Here is a 24,811-nt window from a genome sequence, read left to right on the forward strand (position 1 = left end):
AAAAAAAAAAAAGCTTACCTGTTTCTTTGGACCTTCATTTTTTGGGGGGTGGGGCACTGGGGATTGAACCTAGGGGCACTTAACCACTAAGCCACATCCCCAGCCCTTTTTTTATATTTTATTTAGAGACAGGGTCTCAGTGAGTTATTTAGGGTCTTGCTAAATTGCTGAGGCTGGCTTTGAACTCATGATCCTGCTGCCTTAGCCTTCTGAGCCACTGGGATTACAGGCATGCGCCACCGCACCCCGCTGGATCTTCATTTCTGAAGGCTCCCGTATCATGTAAAACTTACATTAAATGTGTTTTTCTTGTTAATTTGTCTTTTGTTATCAAAGTCACAGCCATGAACCTAGCAATGGATGAGAAAGGAAATCTTTCCTCTCCTACATTTCCTTCATAGAAAAAAATGGATGTTGTTGTCCATTTTGAAACCAGAAGACCTTTCTTCTAAGAAATATTTTATTCTTCTCTCATTCCTTTAATGTTCCTACAAATATTCTATTATGTAAATAACTTTTCCAAATTAGGCATCAGCGGCCAGGCATGGTGGTGCATACCTATAATCCCAGCTGTCTCTGGAAGCTGAAGCAGGAGGATAGCAAGTTACAGGCCAGCCTTAGCAATTTAGTAAGACTCTATCTCAAAATTAAATTTTTTAAAAGGCCTGGGGCTGGAGCTCAATGGCAGAGCACTTGCCAAGCATGTGTGAGGCCCTGGGTTCAATCACCAGCCCCAAAAATAATAATTTATAATAATAATAATAATACATGGGTCCATATGGATCATGTAAAGTTTTTTATTTTAAATCTCTAGGATATTTCCACTAAGAAGCATTTTCTACTTTTGGAACTTTCTGCATTTTTATACTTATATAATAAATTAAGTAGTATTTTAATAAACATATTCAAATAACATGCTTCTTTTCAGAGTATTATATAACATGAAATATATGTAAATGCAGTTTTTTTCATTTATTTATATGTGACACTGAGACAACTGGTTTTAGTGAATGAAAGAAAATGATATAAATTACAGACAGCCTCTCTGTGTGAAAACCTACTCCCCTTTTCACTTATAGTTTCCATTTGGCTATAGATGGCATGAGATAAAACTTCAAAATCTTTCAAGTAGTGCAACCAATAATCTTGATTATATTTTTAAAGTGTTAACGAAAGCGATTTTTCATTTTCCTACTCCTTTTATCTTTTAAACTTCTCAAGAGTTTGTTTTCAAATTGGAACAACCCTTTATTGAAGCATTACCAGGTGGTTTTAGAATGGTCTGCTTATTTTCTATCTGATGAGGATTAAATATTTGAACTTGTCCAAAATATTGACTTGAACAAAAACCTGGGGTGTTAAAAGTAACCTTTTTGAACTGCATGCCTCTGAGAACAGATTAGCTCTTTGGATAAGAAAAATTAAAATCACCTTTCAGAGATGAAAGGTGATTAACTTCCAAAACCTCCAATTGGCTATACCTTGTTGTCACATAGGGCAACTACTTGTGGCTACTTGAATTAAATTCCACTTAAAATACAGTCCTTGAATCACATCAACCACTGTTCAAGTGTTCAAGAACCCTGTGTCTGGCAGTTACTGTGCTGGATGACAAAGATACAGAACATTTCTTTCACTGCTGAAAGCTACTATTGGACATCACCAGGCTAGACCATAAAAGTGAATGTGTGCACATTTTCCTTCTTAATCACAAAAGCTAGTTAAGTATTTCTTCAAGACAATCAGTCACATCTTGTTTATCTTAATCTAAGACAATTGTATAAAAATAGGAACTTTGTAAGATTTATCCAAATCATGTGATGTGACCTAAGATCACAAAGCCCTGAAGTGAATCCCACCTTTTATGCTATAACATACAGTCCCATGGGCCTCCTGGGCCATGGTCACTGTGGGTGGTGTTTTCCTGCAGTACCCACAGGGAAGCCTTGCCCAGGATGAACTCAGCAGTGTATGCAGTTGGTCTCCAGACTCTAAGTGGACCCCTGGGAGGAAAGACCCCCTGAGGGCACTGCTTCTGCTTTCTGTACTCAGGTAGCTCCCAGGACCCCCAAGGTGGCACTCAGGAAAGGATGGTTGCTGTCCAGGCAGGCCATTCAAAACTTTCCACCCCAGCAGGGCTCACACTTCTTCCTTGAGGGACAGCCACACCCCATCTGAGTGTCTGGAACCCCATGCATGGGCAGCCTTCCCACCCCTAAGGCCCAAGTCACACCCTGGGTCTCTTCTGAGAGCCAAAACAGAGCTCCAAATATTCTTGCCAAAATATAATTTAAAACATCATGGAAGTAACAGTTCATTTAAATCCAAGGAACGTTAATTACTCTCAGTAAAAGAAAAAATGTATTAAACATTTTCAAATAACAAAACTATGATCTGACTCGTCCAATATGAAGGCTCTTTTCACCATCCTTTACCCCTTGATTTCTGAAAACAATGCATTCAGTGTCAGAATTTGGTCATTAAGTTATAATTTTACAAAAAAAAAAACCTTCTATAATATTAAATGTGCATTATTTAGAAACAATTGTATGCAAATGAACCTATAAATACCAATATATAAACTAATTTATCAATTCTTGAGCCCATAGAGGAAGATATTCATATACTTGAAATTTGAAAATTATTTTTCTTAATGACTATGACAGTGGTTAATAGACTTTGTCCTAAAACACAAGCCATGATTTCTATGTGACATGACCTATGCACAAAGTTGTAAAGCTCCACAGGATGGTGAGATTTTGCAGTCTTCTGATGGATGATGTTAAAGTTGAAGGCTAAAAGATACCTTGGTGGTATAGCTGGGCACAGATTCTATGAGGAGAAAAAAAAATAAATACTTCATTAGTCATTCACCCTTTTATTATTATTGCTACTTAATATTTTAAGCATAGATAATGTCTAAGTGGTGAATAATGAATTCATCACCATTAAGTTAACCATCACTAATGGGTAGCCAAGCTTAGGAATGTTTACATGTAAGATGGAATCATTAAATCTTGTCCTTGGGGCTGGGGATGTGGCTCAAGCGGTAGCGCACTCGCCTGGCATGCGTGCGGCCCGGGTTCGATCCTCAGTACCACATACAAACAAAGATGTTGTGTCCGTCAAAAACTAAAAAATAAAATATAAAAAAAAAAAAATCTTGTCCTTGGCAATCTTTCCAAACAACTAACACAGCTGTGTCAAGGATTTAGAAAGTATATAGCCCTATAATAATAAAAGTTGAAATAATAAAAATCGAAATAGATGGGCAAAGACCAGGGACTATAGGTATCAGGTGGAAGAGAGAAATTTGGGCTATCCCTAATCCAAGCATGACCTTAATAAGTGCACCTTCTCTCTGCCTTGCTCTTTCCACTAGTTACTGCCCCATCCCTCGGTCTTCACAGCGAAATTTTGTCCAAGGATGTTCTGTACCAATGGTTCTCAAAAATGTGGGTTGTCTCAGACTGAAGGCACCAACACGACCGGGGAGCTTGTTAGAAATGCTCCTGTGCAGACCCCACCACAGAGCCAGAGTCCAAACTCCAGTGTAAGGTCCTCTAGAGTTCAAGGAACAGTGAGGGCTTCAAGCTCCTCATCAACCTCAGACCACACAGGTTGTAGGTCCAGGTGGACTGGCAGACTCTAGTGTTTTCTGCTGATAGACATGGATTCTATGACTGATGGGGAAGGAGAGAAAAAAGGGAAGACTGAGATAAAGAAAAGCAAACAGTTGGGGTGCGGTGGCACATGCCTGTAATCCCAGCAGTTTGGGAGGCTGAGGCAGGAAGATTTCAAGTTCAAAGCCACTCTAGCAACTTAGCGAGGCTCAAAGTAACTCAGGGAGACCCTATCTCTAAATAAAATATTAAAAAGGGCTGAGGATGTAGCTCAGTGGTTAAGTACCCCTCGGTCAAATCCCTGGTACCAAAATAAATGAATGAATGAATGCAAAAGAATTTTTAAAAATTCAAAGCACACACATTACCATATCTAACTGGACTTTAAGAAATTGCCATTTCTGGGGTTGGGGGGATATAACTCAGTCAATAGAGTGCTTGCCTCACATGCACAAGGCCCTGGGTTCAATCCCCAGCACCACCAAAAAAAAAAAAAAGAAAAAGAAATTGCCATTTCTGTAGGTCAAAGCTAGCTGAATATTAGCAATATCATTTGATTCAACCTAATATGAATATATTTACAAAGGATCAAATTATTATAATTGTTCAGAAATAAGTGAATGGATCAAAACTCATCATCACTAAAGGTAATTTTAAAAAACAAGTATCTTTCATAAATAAGGTATTTTTTTTTTAAAGAGAGAGAGAGGTAGAGAGAGAGAATTTTTTTTTAATATTTATTTTTTAGTTATCGGCGGGCACAACATCTTTGTTTGTATGTGGTGCTGAGGATCGAACCTGGGCCGCACGCATGCCAGGCGAGCACGCTACCGCTTGAGCCACATCCCCAGCCCCATAAATAAGGTATTTCATTTAAGTAAATACATTTCTATATTTTTGTCACTATTAATAACTACTGAATAATAAATAAGTTTTAACTGATTGACTTTAAAGGTGAATTATTATTTCTATTCTCTTAGATTCAAAACTTCATATCCATATCCTCTAGTTCTTTCTTGTATTTTTACATAATAGCACTAAATATAAAAAAATGAATAAAGTAATAATAAAGATAACAATAAAGTTTTTTTGTTTTGTTTTGGTACCAGGGATTGAACCCACAGGCCCTTAACCACTGAGCCACACCCCCAGTATCACCACCCCCCACACCCCTTTTGTCCAGCTGTAGATAGATACAATACCTTTATTTTATTTATTTTAATGTGGTGCTGAGGATTGAACCTACTGCCTCACATGTGCACTGAGATACAACCCCAGCCTGGTCCAGCCTATATATATATATATATATATATATATATATATATATATATATACTTTTTTTTTTTTTTTTAGAGACAGGGCTCACCAGCAGAATCTGGCCTCAAATTTGGAATCATCCCTCCCCAGTCTCCTGAATCACTGGGATTACTGGTGTGCACCATTGTGCTCGGCTTAGGTTTCATATTTTGCATAAATTTCTACTTTATTTCAGAATAATTCAGCACTTGAGATTAGGAAGAGCCAGATTAGAGGTAACAATAGAAATAGATTAGAGGTAGCAATAGAAATTATCTTCATTTTGTTAAAGTTTTTTAGTTTGCCAAATAAATGGCATTTTTCATTAATGCCAATGAAATCTCTGAGTGTATGAATGACTAATTATTCAGACACCTACTAATGAGGGGGAAGAGTGCTCACATTCATGGTGTCTCCTGAGGGGGGCTGAGGCAACCTGCCCACAGTGCCCATCCCCAAAGGCAGTGGAGTCCACACAAACTCCTCCCTAAATTCTGTGAGGCTTGCACCTGGACTATTAAAGAACTGGAAAATTAAGCAGTGATTATTAGGCATCTTGCATTTTTCCTTCTGTGAGTTTGTTTTGTTGTTGTTGTTTGGTGGGGGGTGGGTAGTGAGGATTGAACTCAGGGACATTCAATCACTGAGCTTCATCCCCAGCCCTGTTTTGTATTTTATTTAGAGACAAGAGTTTCACTGAGTTGCTTAGCTCCTCACCATTGCTGAGGCTGGCTTTGAACTCACCATCCTCCTACTTCAATCTCCTGAGCCACTGGGATTACAGGCGTGCACCACCGTGCCTGGCTCTTTTTGTGTTCTTTACACAGGTATTTTTTGATTTAGATGATATAACTTTTTCCAAAAATGTAAGCAGACTTTTGAAATGGAATCATTTATTTTCCCATTAGCATAGAATGTTGTTTTGCAAATATGATTTAGTTTAAAATCCACAAACAGTTAATAATAGAGCCCTTGCATCTCGAGTGTATGTTTCTCAGCCTCTCTGCCCAGTACTTGATGATGTGTCCATCATTCAAGGATGATTTTTAAGGAAATTTATCATTTGGGTTCTTTGGTGAGGAGTAAATGGTTACAGAGTAACCTGACTCCCTAATCAATGAACTTTTTGTCAATATGATTTATGTTAATAAATATATTGTATGATCAGTGGAATTCTTCATATTTGTTTTAGATAATTTTAAATATGAGCAACTCACCTCTTTCTTTAAGATCCTCAATATAGGCTTTCATAAATTCTTTATCAAAATGTTGTCGTTCCTGTTCACTTTCCATTATCTCATCACCATCTTGACCCTGGGCCTTATCAATAGGATTATCCATCAGACTTATGAATCTATTCAAGGAAGCATGGAAAATACCACATTTCCAACTGTTCATGTTTAAGCAAAAAATTCCTAACGTTAGAAGCCAACCTTTGCAGAGAGCAATGATTCACGCCTATAATCCCAGCAGCTCGGGAGGCTGAGACAGGAGGATCACAAGTTCAAAGCCAGCCTCAGCAATGCTCCTTTATCAACCTCCCAAATTGTTGGGATTATAGGTGTGTGCCACCATGCCCAGCCTGTATCTAATCTTTTTATTGAACATTCGTCAATTCAAAGAGCTTTCATCCATTATTCTGAGATTGCCAAATCCTACAACTACACTATTGGAAGTTATTTCAGTGATGCGATGGTTCTACCCTGACTTCTCTCGGATGCAAAGTTGCCAAGACTGTTCCCTGGTGCCCAAATGGGTTGGATCCTCCTACCTGTCTCACCAGTGATCTTCTCCCCAAACAACATTCCTAACATAGTGGAGGAGGACCCTGGAAGACCTATTCCAGGGGAAGGAATAGAAGGGAACAGGTGGGGAATGTCTTGTACCTCTACTAATCTTGCATTTACACAGACATGAAACAGGTCTCTCACTTCCCAGTAGTTAAACCTCTGTATTTGTTTGCCACATGTCTTACTGCAGTGACAGAGAGATAAGGAAGACTTAAGTCTACGTTGATAGTGAGCATTTACCAGTGAGAGAGAACCTGTGGCCTTCACAGAAGATGGGTCTCTGGACACAGAGAGAAGGTGGTTCTTGCCAGAGCTTCCCCGGGTGAAGGCTCGGGAAAGGCTCCAAGCTGCTAAGGCTCCAAAATGGTCTCAGGGTAGAAGTGATAGGGGAAACCCCTCAGCTCCAAATTTTGGCAGGATGTGCTCCAGGGAGTCACACCAGGTATCTCAGAGTCATTTGAGGGAATGATGGAGCTGGGGCTTCCACGACCAGGATAAGAAAGACTATGTCTCCCCCAGATCCCAGTCTGTTTGTATCACATTTGCATGGATGATTTATTTTAGCTTGGGGTGGTTTATGGGTTCGTTTAGGGAATCAAAAGGACAAGGCACCCAGGGAGGGTTTTGTGAACAGTGGCTGACCCCGCAGGGACAACAGCCGTGTCTGTGCTGAGCAACAGGGGGCTCCTGACATCTGTCTCCCAATGCCTTCAATCAGCAAGTAGCATTTGTCCAGAAATCCTGTTCCCTGGTTCCCTGAGCTCTATCTTCTCATGCCATGTGCACCAAACTTCCAAATCCAGTGAAAAGCAAACTGGGATCAGGTTCTCTAGGGAGGAGAACCATCTAATCTGGTTCTGGAGACAGGCTCCCAGGCTCTGGAGACTCTTTGCTCTCTCCCTGTGTCTGACTGTGTCTACCAGGATCTCTGGTCTACTCACTTCAATGGCGTGGAGGAGTCACAAAGGGCAGTTGGGAGCTCCACCAAATGGTCCCCACTGACGACCAGCAAGGTGAGCTTCTTGAGGTTCAGCATGCAGTATGGGAGGTAGGTCAACTTGTTCTTATACAAGAGAAAGCTCTGCAGTTCTTCCAGCCTGAGGAGAAGTAGAGAGGATCAGAACACAAGGGTTTGGCCTCCTAGCCAATTACAGATTCCAGAAGGCAACCCCTACTGAGCAGATTCCATCTATGTGATGGATATGAGAACAAGCTAAACTTTACATTTTAAATAAATAAATAAATAAAACCACACCGGATAACATGATTTTTTTTTTAAGTTTTTGCTGACTTAATCACCAGTGGAAGACACAGATAAAGCAGCAAGGTAGCTGGGCATGGTAGTGCACCCCTGTAATCCCAGCTGCTTGGGAGGCTAAAGCAGGAGGATCACAAGTTCAAAGCCAACCTCAGCAACTTAGCAAGGCCTGAGCCACTCAGTGAGACCCTGTGTCTAAATAAAATATGAAAAAGGACTGGAGATGTGGCTCAGTGGTAAAGCACCCCTGGGTTCAATCCCTGGTACCCCCCAAAAAAAATGAATAAAAAGCAGGATAAATACATTGTACAATTCACAGTAGGTCACCATGGGGCCTCAAAAACCAGTATATCCCTTCCTCTCCGTGTCTCCTGGATTTCCAAGGGCCAACAGAGCACAGGAAAGAAATCACACCAGTGTTAGAATGAGAACAAACAGATTTTGGAAACAGATTTCCTTTCGCACAGTTTAGAAGCATGGTTACTCTTCTCCCACCATTATATTCTCACACTAAAATGGGAAGACAACCGCAGAGTGAAAAGGAAATGAGCAAAATATTTTCCAAATATATTTAACTGTTTTCCATTTTATTCTAACTCACTGACCCTCCCTCCATTTGTCCAGAAATCCTGTTCCCTGGATTTTTCTTTCATTCACTTGCAAAGTCGTGACTAATCCCACAAATATTTCACAAAGTTCCTCTCATGTTTCAAACTTAGACTGTCCCCAGTTATTCTCATCAAAAATTCTCTGAGCTCTGTCTTCTCATGCCATAGACAGCATTCTACACATTGTATGTACAGGAGTAGGAAATGTCATCTGGGGTGGCACTCAGGCCCCAGCCATTGCTGGCCTCTGTCCTAAGAGCTTACTTCTGTCCCTTGATAAATAAGATTGTAGATTCAGGAGGCCAGAGATTGTGTTCCATTTAGCACTTTAAACCCAGCCCACTCATGGGAGCCTGATAATATTGGTGAAATTAATCGATCAATCAATCAGTCTTATATATTTTAGAATAATAATTATTTTGTGAACATGAAATAACTACAAGGATACAGTTTGAAAACAAGCATACTGGTTGTTTGAAAGATTGTGTATAAAAAATCAGTAAATGAAAATAATAAATATTGTCCTCACTAATATTCTAAATATAGAGTGATAGGTTTCTATTTTATATGTAATCATTTTCTACTTCTATGGAGTAATGGAAAGGTAACGGTGTTGTTTTATGAAAGAATGAAGCAAATTACAGTTCGCCAAGACAGTGAAGAGGTACTCAAATGCATGTATCCATATACATGTGTGATGCCAATTAGAAATTGTTTTATTCTATAATTTCCTAGGAGCAATACACTCTGAAAAATTAATTGATTGATTAAATGATTAATTAATTGATTCAAAGCATATTCAAGTGTCATGCATCTTAACAATGTTCACAGCGTTAAGGCGTTAGTAACTGATTCATATACCTCACCTTCGGCAGGCAAGTAGCTACCTGTCTATATCTTGTGGCAGGTCATTCAGGTTATTGTTGCTGATATCCAGCCACTGCAAATTAGACATCCTCAGGACACAGATCGGGACACTGGAAAACTTGTTTGCTGAGATATCTACGAATGTAACTTGCTTCAAATTACTTAGCTAGAAAGGAATAACAAAATATTCTAATTACCGTTATAAGAGTGGGAATTAAGTTCGATTAATAATTTTTAGATTGACATTTCTTTTTCAAAGGCATCTCTAGGAATCGATGCAAAGCAGACCAATCCAGTATGTATTTTGAAGCATCTCCTATGGATCTTTTCCTGGGTTTCCAAGATAAACGACGCACTGTGGCTGCCCTCAGGGAGCTTCTACTTTCATAAATAAAAAAAGGAGGGGTGGGAACAAAACAAAATCTAGACCCTTCCCTCAATCCATATGTGCTATAACATGAATGAAGAACTTCAAAAATATCATGCTAAGGGAAAGAAGTCAGACTCAGAAAACTACAGCATGATTTCCATTTCTAGGAAATTTCCAGAAAAGATAAGCTTCACAGAAATATGAACAGATTTGTGGTTGCCTACTGCTGAGGGCAGAGCAGGGAATAATAGCAAGTAGGCAAAAGGAAAATTTGGGGATAGGTGAAGGAAATATCCTAAAACTGAATCATGGTGAACTATACACTTAGGATGGGTAAATTTTATGACATGTACATCATACCTCAATGAAGGGGGGTGGGGAGTAGAAGAAGGGGTGGAGACAGCAGCCTACCAGGGTATTGCCCCAGTCCAGATGATAGACAGCTCTGGGGTGGATCAGGGTGCTAGGGGAAAGGTTATGAATGAGCAGTGGTCAGACATGATATACTCTGAAGGATCAGCTGGACGGGATTTGTTTAGATTATACATGGCTCATGGGAGCAAGAGAGATCAAGGATGAATTGATGTACTTAGCCAGAACATCCAAGTGAAGAATGAGCCATTCCTGGATTGGGGAAGACTAGAGGATAAGCAGATCTGTGCAGGGAATCCAAAACTCTGCACCCTCACAGGGACAAGCATCAGACATTGTCTGGACTGAGATGGGTACTAACAGCAGAAGCAGCCACGTCCTCCCACCCAGGAAAGGGAATAACACGCTTCCTGGGTGGCTGGGCTGTCAGGACCTCACTAGTAATAATCATTTTTAGCCCATTCCTCATTGACAGAATTGTATGACCCTTTCACCGTTTCAGAACAGGAAACTCATTGAGTTTTATTTGACAATGAAAACTGTATACTTTTATCTTCTCCATTTTATCAAAAAATTATTCAAAATCATTTCTCCCTGAACACAGACCAAAAGAAATAAATGAATCTTTTTTAAAATTCTGTACATTTCTTGAATCCTATGACAATTCTAGACATCTACAAGTTCAGCTAGGAGCATATGAAAAATTGTTTTACCCCTGGATTTATCTGCAGTTTAGCCGTGGTGGAGAAATAAATCAGGATCTGCATCAGAGACGACAGGCATCAGATATTAAATAGGCATAAAATTAAAATAACTTGTGTGAAAATAGCATTTCTAAACTTAAATGTAGGCCCTGGGTTAGTTTCATAACATTTTTAAAGATGCTATGATTATGGGCATAAAGTAATTGAAATGTCAGAAAAATGTGATGGATTTTATCTTCTAAAAATTCTTGCCCACACCATGGACCATTCCTATGGAGAACTGAATGAAATTTAAATCACAAAGCAGAAATGTTTGCATCTTACTTCAAATGGGAGCTCCATTAATTCCAGATTTCCAGAACAGTCCAGTCTTTCTAGATTTTCACAGTCCCCTAGTTCTGGAGGAATGCTCTTCAGATGGTTGAAACTCACATTGAGTTCTTTCAGGTTCTTCAAACAACCTGGCATTAGAAAAAATTAAGCTCCCGTGAGTAGGTCCTTCAGGGTCTTTAAGAACAAAAGCAAGCCAGGCTTGTTGGCACTCGCCTGTAATCCCAGAGACAGGAGGCTGAGGCAGGAGGATCCAGGGCATCCTGGGCAACTGTCTCAAAATAAATCAATTAAAAAGGGGTGGGGATGTGGCTCAGTGGATAAGTGCCCTACCACCACCAAAAAAAAAAAAAGAACTATATTAAGTCACTAATAAGCACTGTGAGCCTGACCCCAAATGAGCTGGAAATAGTAAAATCTGGCCTCTGGACTAGGCTTTCAAGAAGTCCTCAAGTCAAAAGCTGAGTGATGGTGGCCAAGTCATCTGACCTCCCTAGAACTTGCTTTCTCCAATCTATAAGATGAAGGGGCAGGAGATAAACGGCCCTTTATGTCAAAGTTAGAACTTTTCGGCACTAAAACTTCTAAGCTCCTGTCTGCCTTTCCAGAAACCAGGCAAGGAATAGAGGCATTGATCTTGCCTTGTCTTGACTTTGACTTCACACTATTCCCCTGCTTTGTGGATCACTAGTAGAAGAGACAGCACACGTACGTGGGTTCCCTTTATAATCAAGTCCACCCAGGGTGATACAGATGACCCAGGAAGATTCTGCACACGTAACTCTAAAGAACACCAAGCTCAGGAAACACAGGGCTTTTACAGCAAGCAGCCAGCAAGCCTGCTCTCTGGGGGAGACGTCACCTCATCCTTCAAAGTTAGCAACAGCATAAATAATCCTGAGATCAGGCTGGGTAAGAGGGTGTTCAGGGGCCTTGTGGTCTTGACACACCTGGTAAGGTATGTGCAAACACCAGAGGCCTGAAAAGCCACCTCTGACCCATTCTGTCTTCGTTTCCAACAAATTTTCAGGTGACCATGTCACTTCACTGGGCCTACAGTGTGGATTGTGAGAGTGTAGCCCCGAGACCTTTGCTTCTCACACGCCAGGAGAAAGATGGGCAAAAATGATCACTGTTGTCTTCATTTGAAGATAATGCAACTGAGCAATGAAATTAGTGAGAATTATAAAATTCTAACCTATCAAAAAGACATAATAATGCCGGACACGTGGCACATGCCTGTAATCCCAATGACAATGGAGGCTGAGGCAGGAAGATTGCAACTTGGAGGCCAGTCACAGCAACTTAGTGAGACCCTCAATAACTTAGCAAGATTTCTGTCTCAAAAGAAAAAAATAAAAGAGCCCAGGGATGTAGCTCAGTGGTAAAGCACCCCTGGGTTCAATTCCCAGAATCATCATCATCATCATCATCTAAACTAAATTTATATCGAAAAAATATATTTAAATTCTTTATACAATAACCACAATTCTGTACATTTGTATTTCTAAAACTAAAAGAAGATAAACAAAAGTTTCCTAAGCAAATCTCTGTTCACTTATGAGACCTCTACCTTCTGAGCAATTGGCCAACATCTCTATGAGCTGAGTGGTGCAGGTGAGATCACAGCACGGAAGCCCAAGGGGACACTGTGAACACAAAGCTCTGAGACCCCTGGAATAGCCCAATGACATACTTAAGTGACATACTTAAGCACTTAGAGGAGGAAACCCAGTATTGGCACAGTGTCACCTGCCCAATAGCTTACTGCTTACCACAGACAAGAGCGCTGGAGTTTCCTGCTACACATACCAATTTCAGCTGGAAGACATGAGATTTGGTTTTTTGGCAGATCCAGAATTCTCATTGCTTGAAACAGCTCAATGTATGTAGGAATGATTTGAATCAGGGTATTGCAAATGTGCCATTCTTTCAGGTGTGTCTGCTCCTTCAACGAGTCGGGCAGCTCCTAAGAGAATGAATGACGTAGATCAGAACCAGTCCTCGGTGTGCACAAAGCCCCTGAAACCAGTTCTTATTTAAAGAACAAAAAGCGATGCTGGGCACGGTGGCACAAGGCCTGTAATCCCAGCCACCCAGGAGGCTGAGGCTGGAGGATCACAAAGTCAAAGTCAAAGTCTCAGCAACTTAGCAAGGTCCTAAGCAACACAGAGAGACCCTTGTCTAAATAAAAAGTGCTGGGGACAATTATGAAGAATACAAGCAATAATAAGTGTTGGTGAGGATGTGGAGGAAAAGGTACATTCACACATTGTTGGTGGGACTGCAAATTTGTACAACCACTGTGGAAAGCACTATGGAGACACCTCAGAAAACTTGGAATGGAACCACGATTTGACCCAGCTATCCCACTCCTCTGCTTATACCCAAAGGACTTAAAATCAACATACTACAATGACACAGTCACATCAATATTTATAGCAGCTCAATTCACAATAGCGAAACTATGGAACCAAACTAGATGTCCTTCCATGGATGAATGGATAAAGAAAATGTGGTACCTATACACAATGGAATATTACTCAGTCTTAAAGAAAAATGAAATTATGGCATTTACAGGTAAATGGATGGAACTAGAGAATATCATGCTAAGTGAAATAAGCCAATCCCAAAAAAACCAAAGACCAAATGTTTTCTGATAAACTGATGCTGATCCATAGTGGAGGCAGGGACAAGGGGGATGGGGATAAGGGAAGAATGAAGGAACTTTGGATTGTTCAGAGGGAGTCAGGGGATGGGAAGGACAGTAGGAGGAGACAGACATTATTTCCCTATACACATGTATGATTACACAAGCCAAATGAACCTGAACCATGTACAACCAGAGGAATGAGAAACTGTGCTCCTTTTGTGTACAATATGTCAAAATGTACTCTACTGTAAAATAAATACATAAATAATTTTTTAAAACTGGGGGAGCTGGGGATGTGGAACAGTGGTTAAGCACCATGAGGTTCAATCTCTAGTACCAAAAAAAAAAAAATTTTTTTTAAATATAGACTATGCTGACCTAGGGAGGGCCACAAGGTCCCAGCTGCCCAGCCTTAGAGAGGTCCAAGAGGATCCTGCTGTTCTTTTCTATGCTGCCATTTCTCAGAGGAAAAGATGGGCAAACCCAGTCCACAGCAGGTAATGGGCTCCTGCTTACCCACTGGAAAGCTGTCTAAAGGCCAAGGCCTGGGGCTCAGGTTACTCCCACTTCCTGCAGACAGTGGGCTGCACTCACCTTCCAGTGCTCCCCCGAAAGTTCAAACACAAATGGGTTGCTCTGCTTGCCTTTGTCCTTGGCAAGTAAGCTCGGCCTGGAGAGCGAGTTCCTCTCGATCTTCTCCAGAAGCCTCACGCTGGTGTCTATGAAGCCATTCTTACAGTACTGAGCCTGGGGGATGCCCTTCCTCCTGCACTCGGCAACGAAGTTCCACTCCTCCTTTATCCTGAAACAGGAGCAGAGGCCACAGTCACTCTCTGGGAGAATGGCCACCACGGTCTTGAGAAGCAATTTGGGCCTGGAGCAGTGGTTCATGCCTATAATCCCAGCAGTTTAGGAGGCTGAGGTAGAAAGATCACAAGTTCAAAGCCAGCCTCAGCAATTCAGCAAGGCCCTCAGCGACACCCTGCTTCTAAATATTATACAAAAAATGGCTGGTGGGCTGGGGATAGAGCTTAGTTGGTAGAGTGCTTGCCTTGCATGCACAAAGCCCTGAGTTCAATTCCCAGCACCACCAAAAAAAAAAAAAAAAAAAAAATGGCTGGGAATGTGGCTCAATGGTTAAGCACTGGGTTCAATTCCCAATACAAAAAAAAAAAAAGTGATCCCTCCAAAATGTTAATGACCAATAGCACCACCACTGTAAATTGCTGTATTCACAGAACTCTTCTCGATTCATGTCTCTAACTTTTCTTGCCTTGTTTCTTAAACCGAACTTTAAGGTAAATTTTGGCAATGGAATGAGATGGCGGCTGTTAAGCCCTATATAATACATCTTTCCTATGTCACTAATTGCAAATTGATATAAATATTTCACAGATTTTGTATAGCCAATGCAAATGGAGAAAGGGAAATTAGACAAACCCCATTCAGAATGGATTATATACCAAATACACTTTGTGTTTCTTTTTGAAATGTTTTGTCTTATTGCTTCTGAAACCTAATGAAAGAAAAGTCACGATGAGAATATAAACTATTTCTTAAATTTCCATTCTCTTCCTTGAGTAATTAAAATAAATAAAATGTCATTAAGTTTATGCTTTATCACCCATATAATTGAATCTGAAATCTTCTCCAGAATTAATTTGCATAGAACTTCAAATTTGAGATAAATTTACAAAACAAATGCCATTAGAGTGTTCTACTAATTTTTATTTATTTGTTTATTTTTAAATTTTTGATACTGGAGCATCAGCCGGCAGCTGGAAGTTTGCTGGCAGCTGGAAGTTTGCTGGGGCCCCGAAGGGGCTCTGGAGATTAAACCCAGGGGTGCTCTACCACTGAGCACCAACAATCTAAATAAAATAAAATGTAAAATAGGGCTGGGGATGTGGTTCTTTTAATTTTTTATGTTGTGACAAGGCCTGGCCAAGTTGCTGAGGTTTACCTCGAATTTTCTTTTTTTTTTTTTTTTTTTATATGTAATGACTGTAGTAATCAGTTTATTACACAGATTAATCATTCTTGAACGTACAAGCTCCACAGGAGCAATTGGGTCTTTAAATATACACAAGTATTTCCATCAAATGAATTTTCACCCTTACATCCAAATAGACCTAAGCAGTTAAAAACATAAGAAAAATAAGAGCTATTAGCTATGTATTAACTGAGAAACCACATACAAACCAAAGAATATGGAGAAAGGGGCTGAAAGGACGAAGGTTGAAGGGGCAAGGAGATGTAAAAGAAGTTGGGAACAAAGCCCATCACACTTTATATACTAATAGCTCCAGTCCATTTAAATGCTGACCAGTTAAACTTAGACCTTAAAATATAGGATGTGGGTAGAGTTTAATCTGGTTGGTCATAACCTTCTCACCTAAGTTGTAGGTCCTTCGGAATAAAATTAATACTGAAACAGCTACATGTTCTTCATTTCATAACTGTTTTGAGTTTAAATGGATTCCACTTAAAAACAATCTCCTACAGGTCAGTGGAGCTTTACCCCATCCAAGCATACACCATGTACCACCCACCATTCCTCACACCTTGTAGTTATCCAAATTTAAGTCAATAAGGAGAATTGTTTAGTCTCACACCTAGGTTTCGCCTGGAGAATTGGCTTGTCACACACACACTTCTCTGCTAGGAGGCAATGTTGGTACAGAAGTACAGTATTTCTAGTTTGTTGTTCCAAGTATGTACAACACGCAGCACTGCTGTATCAGGTAAACATGTGCACAGGGGAAGATGAGGCGTGGGCTCATAGAAAGCAGTCAAATGGAAATCAAAAGGACTTTCTCTTTCAGAGTTCCCCTATCTTTATTTGTAGAGGTTATCCAATAATTTCTTTAATTACATCGCATACTTCTGAGTCCATTCCCGAGCTATTCTGTTGTACTTTTCTCTATCTGTTTTGTAGATCCGAGCAATCTCAGGCACTAAAGGATCATCTGGATTGGGATCACACAACAGAGAACAGATGGACAAGAGTACTTTTGAAATAGTTAGTGCTGGAGACCACTGTGACCGTATAATATCGAGACAAATGCTGCCATTACTGTTAATATTTGGATGATAAATTCTTGTTGTAAATGCAACCTTAGGTGGTTTGAAGGGATAATCTGTTGGGAAATGAATTGTCAAGAAAAATACTCCACCCTGATAGGGACTGTCATTTGGCCCCATTATTGTAGCTTGCCAATGGAACATATCATCTCCAACAGGACCTGCAGAACACTGTGCTGGAGGGTCCCTTGCCAGGTCATTTAATTCCTTGTGGATTCTCTTCAGAGCCATGGTGGGAGGCGGTGGAGGTGGCAGCGGCCCCCGGGCCGGGGCTACCTCGAATTTTCAATCCTCCTGCTTCAGCCAGCCAAGTGTCTGGGATTATGGCCCCTGCATCCAGCAAGCTCTACTCATTAAATCAATAAATGTGTATTGAAATATTTTTTTCCTTAGGAAATGAGCCCACGATCCAAGCCCCGCTGGCAAATGCCCTCATTGGCTAAAAAATTCTTCACTCAGAACCTGGCAATAGCTCTTTTATTTCTCCCTCTAAATGATTAAGTTTCATTTAGATGGAGTGGTTTTCTGTATTTTATCTCTACAACTTTTAAGAGTTGATATGTAATTCATGAGACAAATACAGCAGTATAAAATGAAATAAATACTCTGAAGAGAAGTAGCAGAACAAGTTGGAGGATTTTACATATTTTAGTAAATTTAAGCTAACAAGTTAATTGCCTTTTACGATCAGGCATTCATCAGTTTATTGTTGTTGTGTTTTGGGGGTTTTTGTTTGTTTTTGTTTTTTGATACTGGGGACTGAACTCAGGGGCACTAACCACTGAACCACATCCCCAGCCCTATTTTGAATTTTATTTAGGGACAGGGTCTCACTGAGTTGCAAAGCACCACTGCTGAGGCTGGCTTTGAACTTGAGATCCTCCTGCCTTAGCCTCCAGAGCCACTGGGATTACAGGTGTGCACCCCCGTGCCCTGTTTATCAGTGTTTTTAATATATTAATTTCTGTACAGGAAACAGACTCTAAGAAAAAACTAAGTTAACTTTCAAATAGTACTAATAATCATGAATTATATTATAGAAACACAAATACAACTATAAAGAAGAGAAATTTATTTCCACCGTTGCTAAAGGTTCTGTGAAACTAAAAATTTCTTTCTTGAACATCCCATTTCCCTCCACACTCCTACACCATGTTCCTCTTCACCTGCCCCACCAACTTCGGGGCTGCTCTTCTTACCTTGAGCTGGAAAAGCCTAAAAATCCCCAAGAAGGTTTTTGTCTTAGATTGAAATGAGGCACAGCACAAACCAAATGACACTGAGCCTAATTCAGAGTCAAGCCTACCTGTGTGAACTGTGTAGAGGTGCTTATACCTTTTGTCACTTACTTAAGGAGGACAAATATACCACCATTTGCCAACTAGATGTGAGTCTGGACTTCTTTGAGAACTAGTCAACCAATCAGAATCTCATTTCACCTTAACCACACCCACAGTGCCTCATCCGAGAGTTCTGGTTTGGATTTCTTCACAGAATAAAAGTTATACACATATGCAAAGTCACCTTTCGCCTTCTCATACATTTATCAATCTTGTACGCTGCTAATTGGCACTATATAATCTACCATTGTAGTGGCACCCCGTTCCTTCACAGAAAAGTCTTAAATGGGATTCTCCAGAAATCTTCACCATGGCTGATTTTGGGACTGACAGCAAAAGAGTCTCTGCAAAAGAGTTCAACGTGGATAAACTTCCTATTTTCATGTCGCCCTGTTTTACTTGGCCACCGGCCGGAAGAAATCAACACTCCAGGTGCTGGACACCCCCTTACTAGTTTTTCACAAACTTGTATCCAGTATAGTAGTTTGTAGAAATGTGTAAACAAGGCCTCTGGCCTTGAGCTGGGCTTCACAGAGATGTCTACATTTTTAAGATAAGAGAAGATACAAATTGGGCTCCATGGTAACAGCTGGCAGGGGGAGGAAAGAAAGGGGAGAAGAAGCTCTCCCCTTCTCAAGTGTTGACCTTGAATGGTTAACTTGCCCAAAACAGTGACAGAAAAAGCTGCTTTTATGTGAACTTCTGCAGACTGTGAACTTCTGAGCCCCTCCCCTTACATGCTGGGTATAAAATTCTGAAACCACCTGAACTAAGGGTTCAGGGGACTGATTGATTACAGCAAAAGCTGTGCCCTCTGAACCTGGCTACAGCCAAATAAAACTGTTTCCTACTATCTTCGGTGCCTTGCCTCATCTGTCCCTACAACACCATAAATTCATATCTTCCATGAATGCACTTTCTCCAAAACACTAACTCAACTTAGTTTTTGTGTCCATAATTTTCTTTGACTCATACTTTAGGAGTTTATATGAAACTTCATCCGATTGCATCACTTCAATTTAAGTAAATGTGCCAAATGAATCTTACCTAGATCCAGCTCAACAGGTGAGGCATGACAGAGAGCTAGATGCCCCAGGGGCACCAGTAGACATAGCTAGAGCCGAGAGCATCAGAGAGCTACGTGAGTGAGCTCAGTGAAGGCTGGCTAAGCACCGTCTATGGCATTTGGCAGTAGAGGAATGGCCAGGGCATCCCTGTCTCCCCTGGTCTAACATGGTGCTTGGATTATATGTAGGTTCTTGCAATTATGGGTGTTCCTGTTAAGAAGCTGAGTGTGCATGTGTTCAGCAACAGCATCAGGGTTCTGAAGTTCAACGAGGAAAGTATTGCAGACAGGGAGAAATCCCAGAGGAAAAGCATCTTCCTCCAAGGCGACAGTGGCCTGCCTGAATGTCATTCACTAAACAAGCAAGAACAACAGGCACAAAAACACATACTTTTCCAAGGCGCTTTTCTCGAGCCTTTCCGCCTCCTTCTTCTGCCAAGCTTTGTGCTTCTTGACACGAGTTTCCCACAAGGCTCTGACAACAGAAATGTCAAACACCACCACTTTATGTCCCATTGTGGCAGCATGAAATTACCTATTTGAAAAAAAAAAATACATATGTCAGGCACACAGAAGAAAATAATTTTAACGTGAACTTTAAAAATGAAATTGCCTGCCTTAAATAATGATGGCATGCCCTTAGGACTTCCAGAATGGCAGTTTCTTATGATCAGGTAATACTCTTTGTACACAAGTCATAATTCAACACTCACCCTAAGCCAGCCCCTCTAGGGCATCACATCTGTCCCCTACACCTCAGCTGGCTTCCCAAAGCCCCTCGGGCATTCTCCAAGCCCCATGGCTCCACACTCTATGGAACTTTCTGATACATGCATCTAATCTTTCCATTAGATTGTCATATACTATACGATAAGTTAAATGAATTAATCACAGCACACACAAACACATGCGCACACACAGACATAGTCTCTTCAGTAGAATAGTAGATGTAACTCCTTAGTTATATTAAACCTCCATAAGAAAAAAGGCTTTTGGGAAGCCGAAGCAGGAGGATCCCAAGTTCAAAGCCAACCACAGCAATTTAATTTTGTCTTAAAACAAAAAGGGTTGGGATGTGACTCAGTGGTTAAGCATCCCTGGGTTCAGCCTCTGGTACCAAATAAATGAATATACTTGAGTGAAGGCACAATTCCAATCTGCCTCCTGTGATTCCCATGTCCCTTCACTTTCAGTCTTGGCAATGCACTCAGCTAAATTCCGTGTGCACCATCCAGTGACCAGTCTGGAATGTGGGTGGTGACCTGCTTCCTGTTCAGGTTCATGAGCAGCCCAGGAGTTCATAAACAACCTTACAAAATTGCTTTTTCCTGGCTCCGTTTTCTCTCTGATGCTTTCCAGATTCCTGGACCTCCCTTTTTCAGTCCTCCAGCCAGAAAACCTGTTCTGAGGAGAAGCATCAAAAGGGCTGCACAGGGAAACAGCAATGACGGTTTGTTCCACACTCTCAGGACTCCAGTTCTAGACATGTGACCACCAATTGCCACCTGCTAGAGACATTCTCAGGACAGGGGCAGTGAGCCCTGTGGGGAAAGCCTTGGCAGACCTGGTGGGCAGAGAGGTGGGGAGGGGGTTGGAGGATGTCTGCTGCTGTCAGTTCCCACCCTCTGCCCCATTGACCTCCAGGTAGGTGACCATGTGATCTCTCCTCCAGGCATCTCAATCAAGTTGGACAGCTGGCTGGAGGCAAGGTCACCTCCTAAGTCCCAACTCCTGAGCTGAGATTTCATTGTTCGTTGCCTGGCAGTTGCCAACAACAGTCTCCAGTGTGTAGATGGCAACCAGCACGGGGCTCAGTCTGCACAAGGCGCAGCTGGCAGGTAGACAGGCGCTGGAAGTGCTGGTCCTCCCCACACTTCCTCCATTCCTCCCTGTTTACAAGGTCCCCTCAGCTTCGGATGCCCTTCCCCACACCCTTCCCTACACACATGGCTTCCTCCACACACCCTCTAAACTTTGGGGATCTCTCCTCAGTCTGGCCTTCCCGGCCTCCCCATTTCAAGGAGAGAGTGTCCTCTTATTTTCTCCATCTGTTATTTATTTACTTCACAGAACTTAATGCAAATTATTTGATTTTTGTGGGTGTTGTTACGTTTTATCTGTCCATGAACCAAACCATAGAAAAACCACAGCTCACTGACAGGAGTCCCCTGTCAACACCAAGCAGGTCACCCAGCAGCAGATAGGAAGACCCGGAGGGGAGGGAGGCTTGAGCCCTACAAGGGCTGCAGATGCCAGGCTCCTGTTTCTGAACCTCAGTACAGAGACACATGCACTGAGCCAGTGACTTGGTGTGTGTTTCTGTCGTTCCATTCCTGGGAACCCTCAGTAACTGACATGTATGTCAATGCAGAAAGACGAGCGCAGGTCCATCCACAGGACCAAGTTCCCAATCTAGGGAGAATATGTGCACTAGGGAATATTTCAGCTCCAAATGCTGATTAGACATCAGAGGCTGAACCAACTGCTGCAGGAGCCAGAAGAGCAATGCCCTGTGGTGGGGGACAGGAGAGGTCCAGAGAGACCCAGCAGGAAGGGGAAAGGGCCATCCATACAAGTTTGGTTGAAGGACTTTCCTGCCCACCTCCCCAGTTGAGTTATATCAGAATTGCCTACAGAGCCATCTGCACTCTGGAGCCAGAGGGCATGACTGGAAAAATATGTCCCCTGGCACCAGATCTGTGATCTTCACTCAGAGGTCATATGCCAGGGGGAAGGGGGAGGCTTTCTGTCCAATGACAGACTGGGCTGCAGGGGGGAAGGGTGCGGAGTGGGTGTCAGGCTAGCACCTCAGACAGCACAGGAAAAATCTTGGGGAGTCTGACAGGAGACTCAACCAAGTCTACCATTTTTTTTTTTTTTGGTGCTCCCTACGTGAAGCTGAGAAAGAGAAAAGAGCAAAGAAAGGAAGGGAGGGAGACAAAGCAGGTACCAGGGTTCACCTGAACCAGGCACCTCCCCACCCACCTGTCCCTTGGTGCCCCCAGCACCTCTCCCCACTTCCCTCAGGCTGAGCAGCTCCAGCCCTTCGACAGCATCCTTTCAGGGGTGTCCTGCATATGGAGAAGACCCCGTCAACAGCCTGGCTGAGCTCAAGAGAATGACTGTAGCCTCCAGGAATTGCTAGGGACACCAAGGTGTAATAGGGACCATATGAGGAGCTTGCATAACTCACAAATTCCATTCCCTCACACAAGGCCACTGACTGGACCCCAGAGTTGGATGGCAGAATGTGCTCCTCATAGAAACAGTGCGCTGGACACTGAGGCGCACGTTTGTAATCCCAGCTGCTCAGGAGGCTGAGGCAGGAGGATCACGAGTTCAAAGCCAGCCTCAGCAACGGGGAGGTACTAAGCAATTCAGTGAGACCCGTCTCTAAATAAAATACTATTAAAATAGGGCTGGGGATGTGGCTCAGTGGTCATATGGCCCTGAGTTCAATCCTCAATACCAAAAAGAAAAAAGAAAAAGTGAAACAGTGGAGTAAGTGACAGGCAGGGCGAAGGGGGCGGGGGACAGGACATGACACCCAAGTGAGGTCAGTAGAGTCAAAACAATGCAGCCACATTCTGAATTGAATGAACTTTTATGCTACAGGATCCAAATTTCCCCAAAAAACACCAGATTATTTTGATGGTAATTTGTTAAACTAGAGTTTCAAGCCAGGGGAGGCCAGGGAACAGATGGGATTAAGAAGACCAAGTCTGAGTCAGACTGCCTGGGTTGGAATTCTGCCTCTGGCTTATTGGTCGCCTGTCCCTGAGGACTTGTCCTCCCCGTTCTGATGTGGACACAATGGAACAACAGCATCAGCTCACAGAATTAGTGAGAGAGCTAACTGTGATCATTTGAGTTCAATGCTTTAGATGGTGTCTAGCACCAGGAAGGTCAGTTATTTAAAGAAAAGAAATTATAACAGACCTTTAGTAATCAAATGTACGATAAAAGCCTAAAGGTCCATAGGCATCCAGGGCTTTCTCACCCTGCGTGGTTAGTGAGTTTGAAGACGAGATTGGTAGGTAGACCCCGGCAGAGCAGTGGGCGCAACAGGGCTGCTTAAATCTCCCTGGGATCACTTTTCACCCTCGCCCCACCCCTTTCGCGCCCCCTGCCAGAGGGCGGGAGAAGCTTTCAGGAAGGAAAGACTGCCTGGCCTCCCCACCCCCGCTCCCATCAGGTGTCAATCATACTTCTCAACGCCCTGAAAAAGACACAAACAAATTTGATTTATCACTCCTGGACAGAACTTTGGAGCAGATTGAGCTCAGCCTTGGACACTAGGGCAGTGCGCTCAGAGTAACCCATCATCCAGGAGCAGGGTTCGTGGGGACCCTGCCACGGGAGCAGCCCCACGGATGCGCCCCACGGATGGCACCTACGAGCCCCATTCGCTCTCCCAGTGCCCCACTCAATTTTAGTTCTTGAACTAAAATAGACATGGATGACTACCTCCGCAGTGTTTGGGGGGATGATGTCCCGTCAGCAATCTGGCTGAGCTCACCGTGCACCGGGGAGACCGGAGCCACTAAGCGCGCGGCCACCGGCAACCATCCAGCAGGGTACACGCCTCTCCCCTCGCAGCAGGACAGCCCACCCACCTGCTCCTCTAACATCCCTCCGCCGCCGCCACAGAGACCGGCCGCCACTCACCTCCCTGGTGCGGGTGGCGCAGACAGTCTGCGGTCTGGCCGCAGGGCCGATCCGGCTTCAAGGCTGTTTACACCCGCGAGCAACACCCGCAGTGGAAGGGCCGCGCTGCCCGGAGCCTCCCGGGCCTGTGCGCTAACAGGCTATATTTGTAAGCAGATAATATGATCTGGAGGACATGTGCTGATAAACTATCTATCTATTCTATGTGACTCAGCCCAGCAGGAGACAAAACAGATTTGGTAGGGGAGGGCTTGGCAAAGGGCACCAGCCCGCCAGTTTGAGCCCCAGAGCAAGATTGTCGGCACGCCTCCGAAAGCACCAGACCTTTTCACTTTAGAAATCCCGAAGTGGAACAAGCAAAATAAGGTCAGAAAGGAGAAAGGGTCGCATGTTCTTGGCACTCTAGTCTAGGAACTCAACAAGAAGCAGGATTAAAACACATGGCAATGTAAAAGTTTTTTCAGTGTTTGAGGCCAAGTGGAAGGTCTTGATTTCACCCTTTCATATTTCTTTTTAATTTCCTAACATAGCAATGGTCCACTTTATGCTTTGAATATAGAACTTGCTGCTCTGTTACTACAATTTATTTTTTAAATGGACAAGTTTCTTTCTCTCTCTCTCTCTCCCTCCCCCCTCCCCTTGCTCCTCCCTGATCTCTCCCCCTCCCTAATCTCAGGGGAAACAAGATTACATTTCTTCCCCATCCTAGGCAGAATTATCTGTCCTTGAGCAGTCACCCACCATAGGAATGTAGTAATCCAGACTTCAGGGATGGCACCAGA

The 24,811-nt window shown here is 42.5% G+C and overlaps 2 protein-coding genes across 3 annotated transcripts; both read right to left on the reverse strand.

Annotated features, from left to right (window-relative positions):
- Positions 1 to 781: 781 nt before the first annotated feature.
- Lrrc2 (leucine rich repeat containing 2) lies at positions 782 to 24,253 on the reverse strand. 2 transcript variants are annotated; one of them, XM_046436564.2, is made up of 9 exons: positions 24,030 to 24,253; positions 19,753 to 19,896; positions 14,466 to 14,673; positions 13,031 to 13,187; positions 11,213 to 11,349; positions 9,463 to 9,608; positions 7,651 to 7,806; positions 6,137 to 6,273; positions 782 to 2,832 (listed from the first exon to the last, which is right to left on the reverse strand). In XM_046436564.2, exons 2-9 carry the CDS (start codon positions 19,875 to 19,877, stop codon positions 2,783 to 2,785), a joined length of 1,116 nt encoding a protein of 371 aa, XP_046292520.1. In that variant the 5' UTR covers positions 19,878 to 19,896; positions 24,030 to 24,253; the 3' UTR covers positions 782 to 2,782. The 2 variants fall into 2 exon arrangements, with proteins under 2 accessions (XP_046292520.1, XP_046292522.1); XM_046436566.2 differs by lacking the exon at positions 24,030 to 24,253 and adding an exon at positions 23,829 to 23,848.
- Positions 16,682 to 17,249, reverse strand: LOC124087616 (ubiquitin-conjugating enzyme E2 D2-like). The gene has a single exon (XM_046436567.2). It carries the CDS (start codon positions 17,184 to 17,186, stop codon positions 16,743 to 16,745), a length of 444 nt encoding a protein of 147 aa, XP_046292523.1. The 5' UTR covers positions 17,187 to 17,249; the 3' UTR covers positions 16,682 to 16,742.
- Positions 24,254 to 24,811: the final 558 nt, after the last annotated feature.

Source organism: Marmota monax, unplaced genomic scaffold (genome assembly GCF_021218885.2).
Source record: "Marmota monax isolate L192 unplaced genomic scaffold, Marmota_monax_Labrador192_F-V1.1 WCK01_AAM20220418_F8-fsc00021, whole genome shotgun sequence".
Lineage (NCBI taxonomy): Eukaryota > Metazoa > Chordata > Mammalia > Rodentia > Sciuridae > Marmota > Marmota monax.

Coding starts and splice junctions, on each gene's coding strand:
- Lrrc2 (XM_046436564.2), bottom strand. CDS start 19,877: ATGGGACATAAAGTGGTGGTGTTTGACATTTCTGTTGTCAGAGCCTTG. Junction 14,674..19,752: donor GAGAAAAGCGCCTTGGAAAA/GTATGTGTTTTT, acceptor CTCCTGTTTCAG/GATAAAGGAGGAGTGGAACT. Junction 7,807..9,462: donor CTGCCACAAGATATAGACAG/GTAGCTACTTGC, acceptor ACTTCTCCTCAG/GCTGGAAGAACTGCAGAGCT.
- LOC124087616 (XM_046436567.2), bottom strand. CDS start 17,186: ATGGCTCTGAAGAGAATCCACAAGGAATTAAATGACCTGGCAAGGGAC.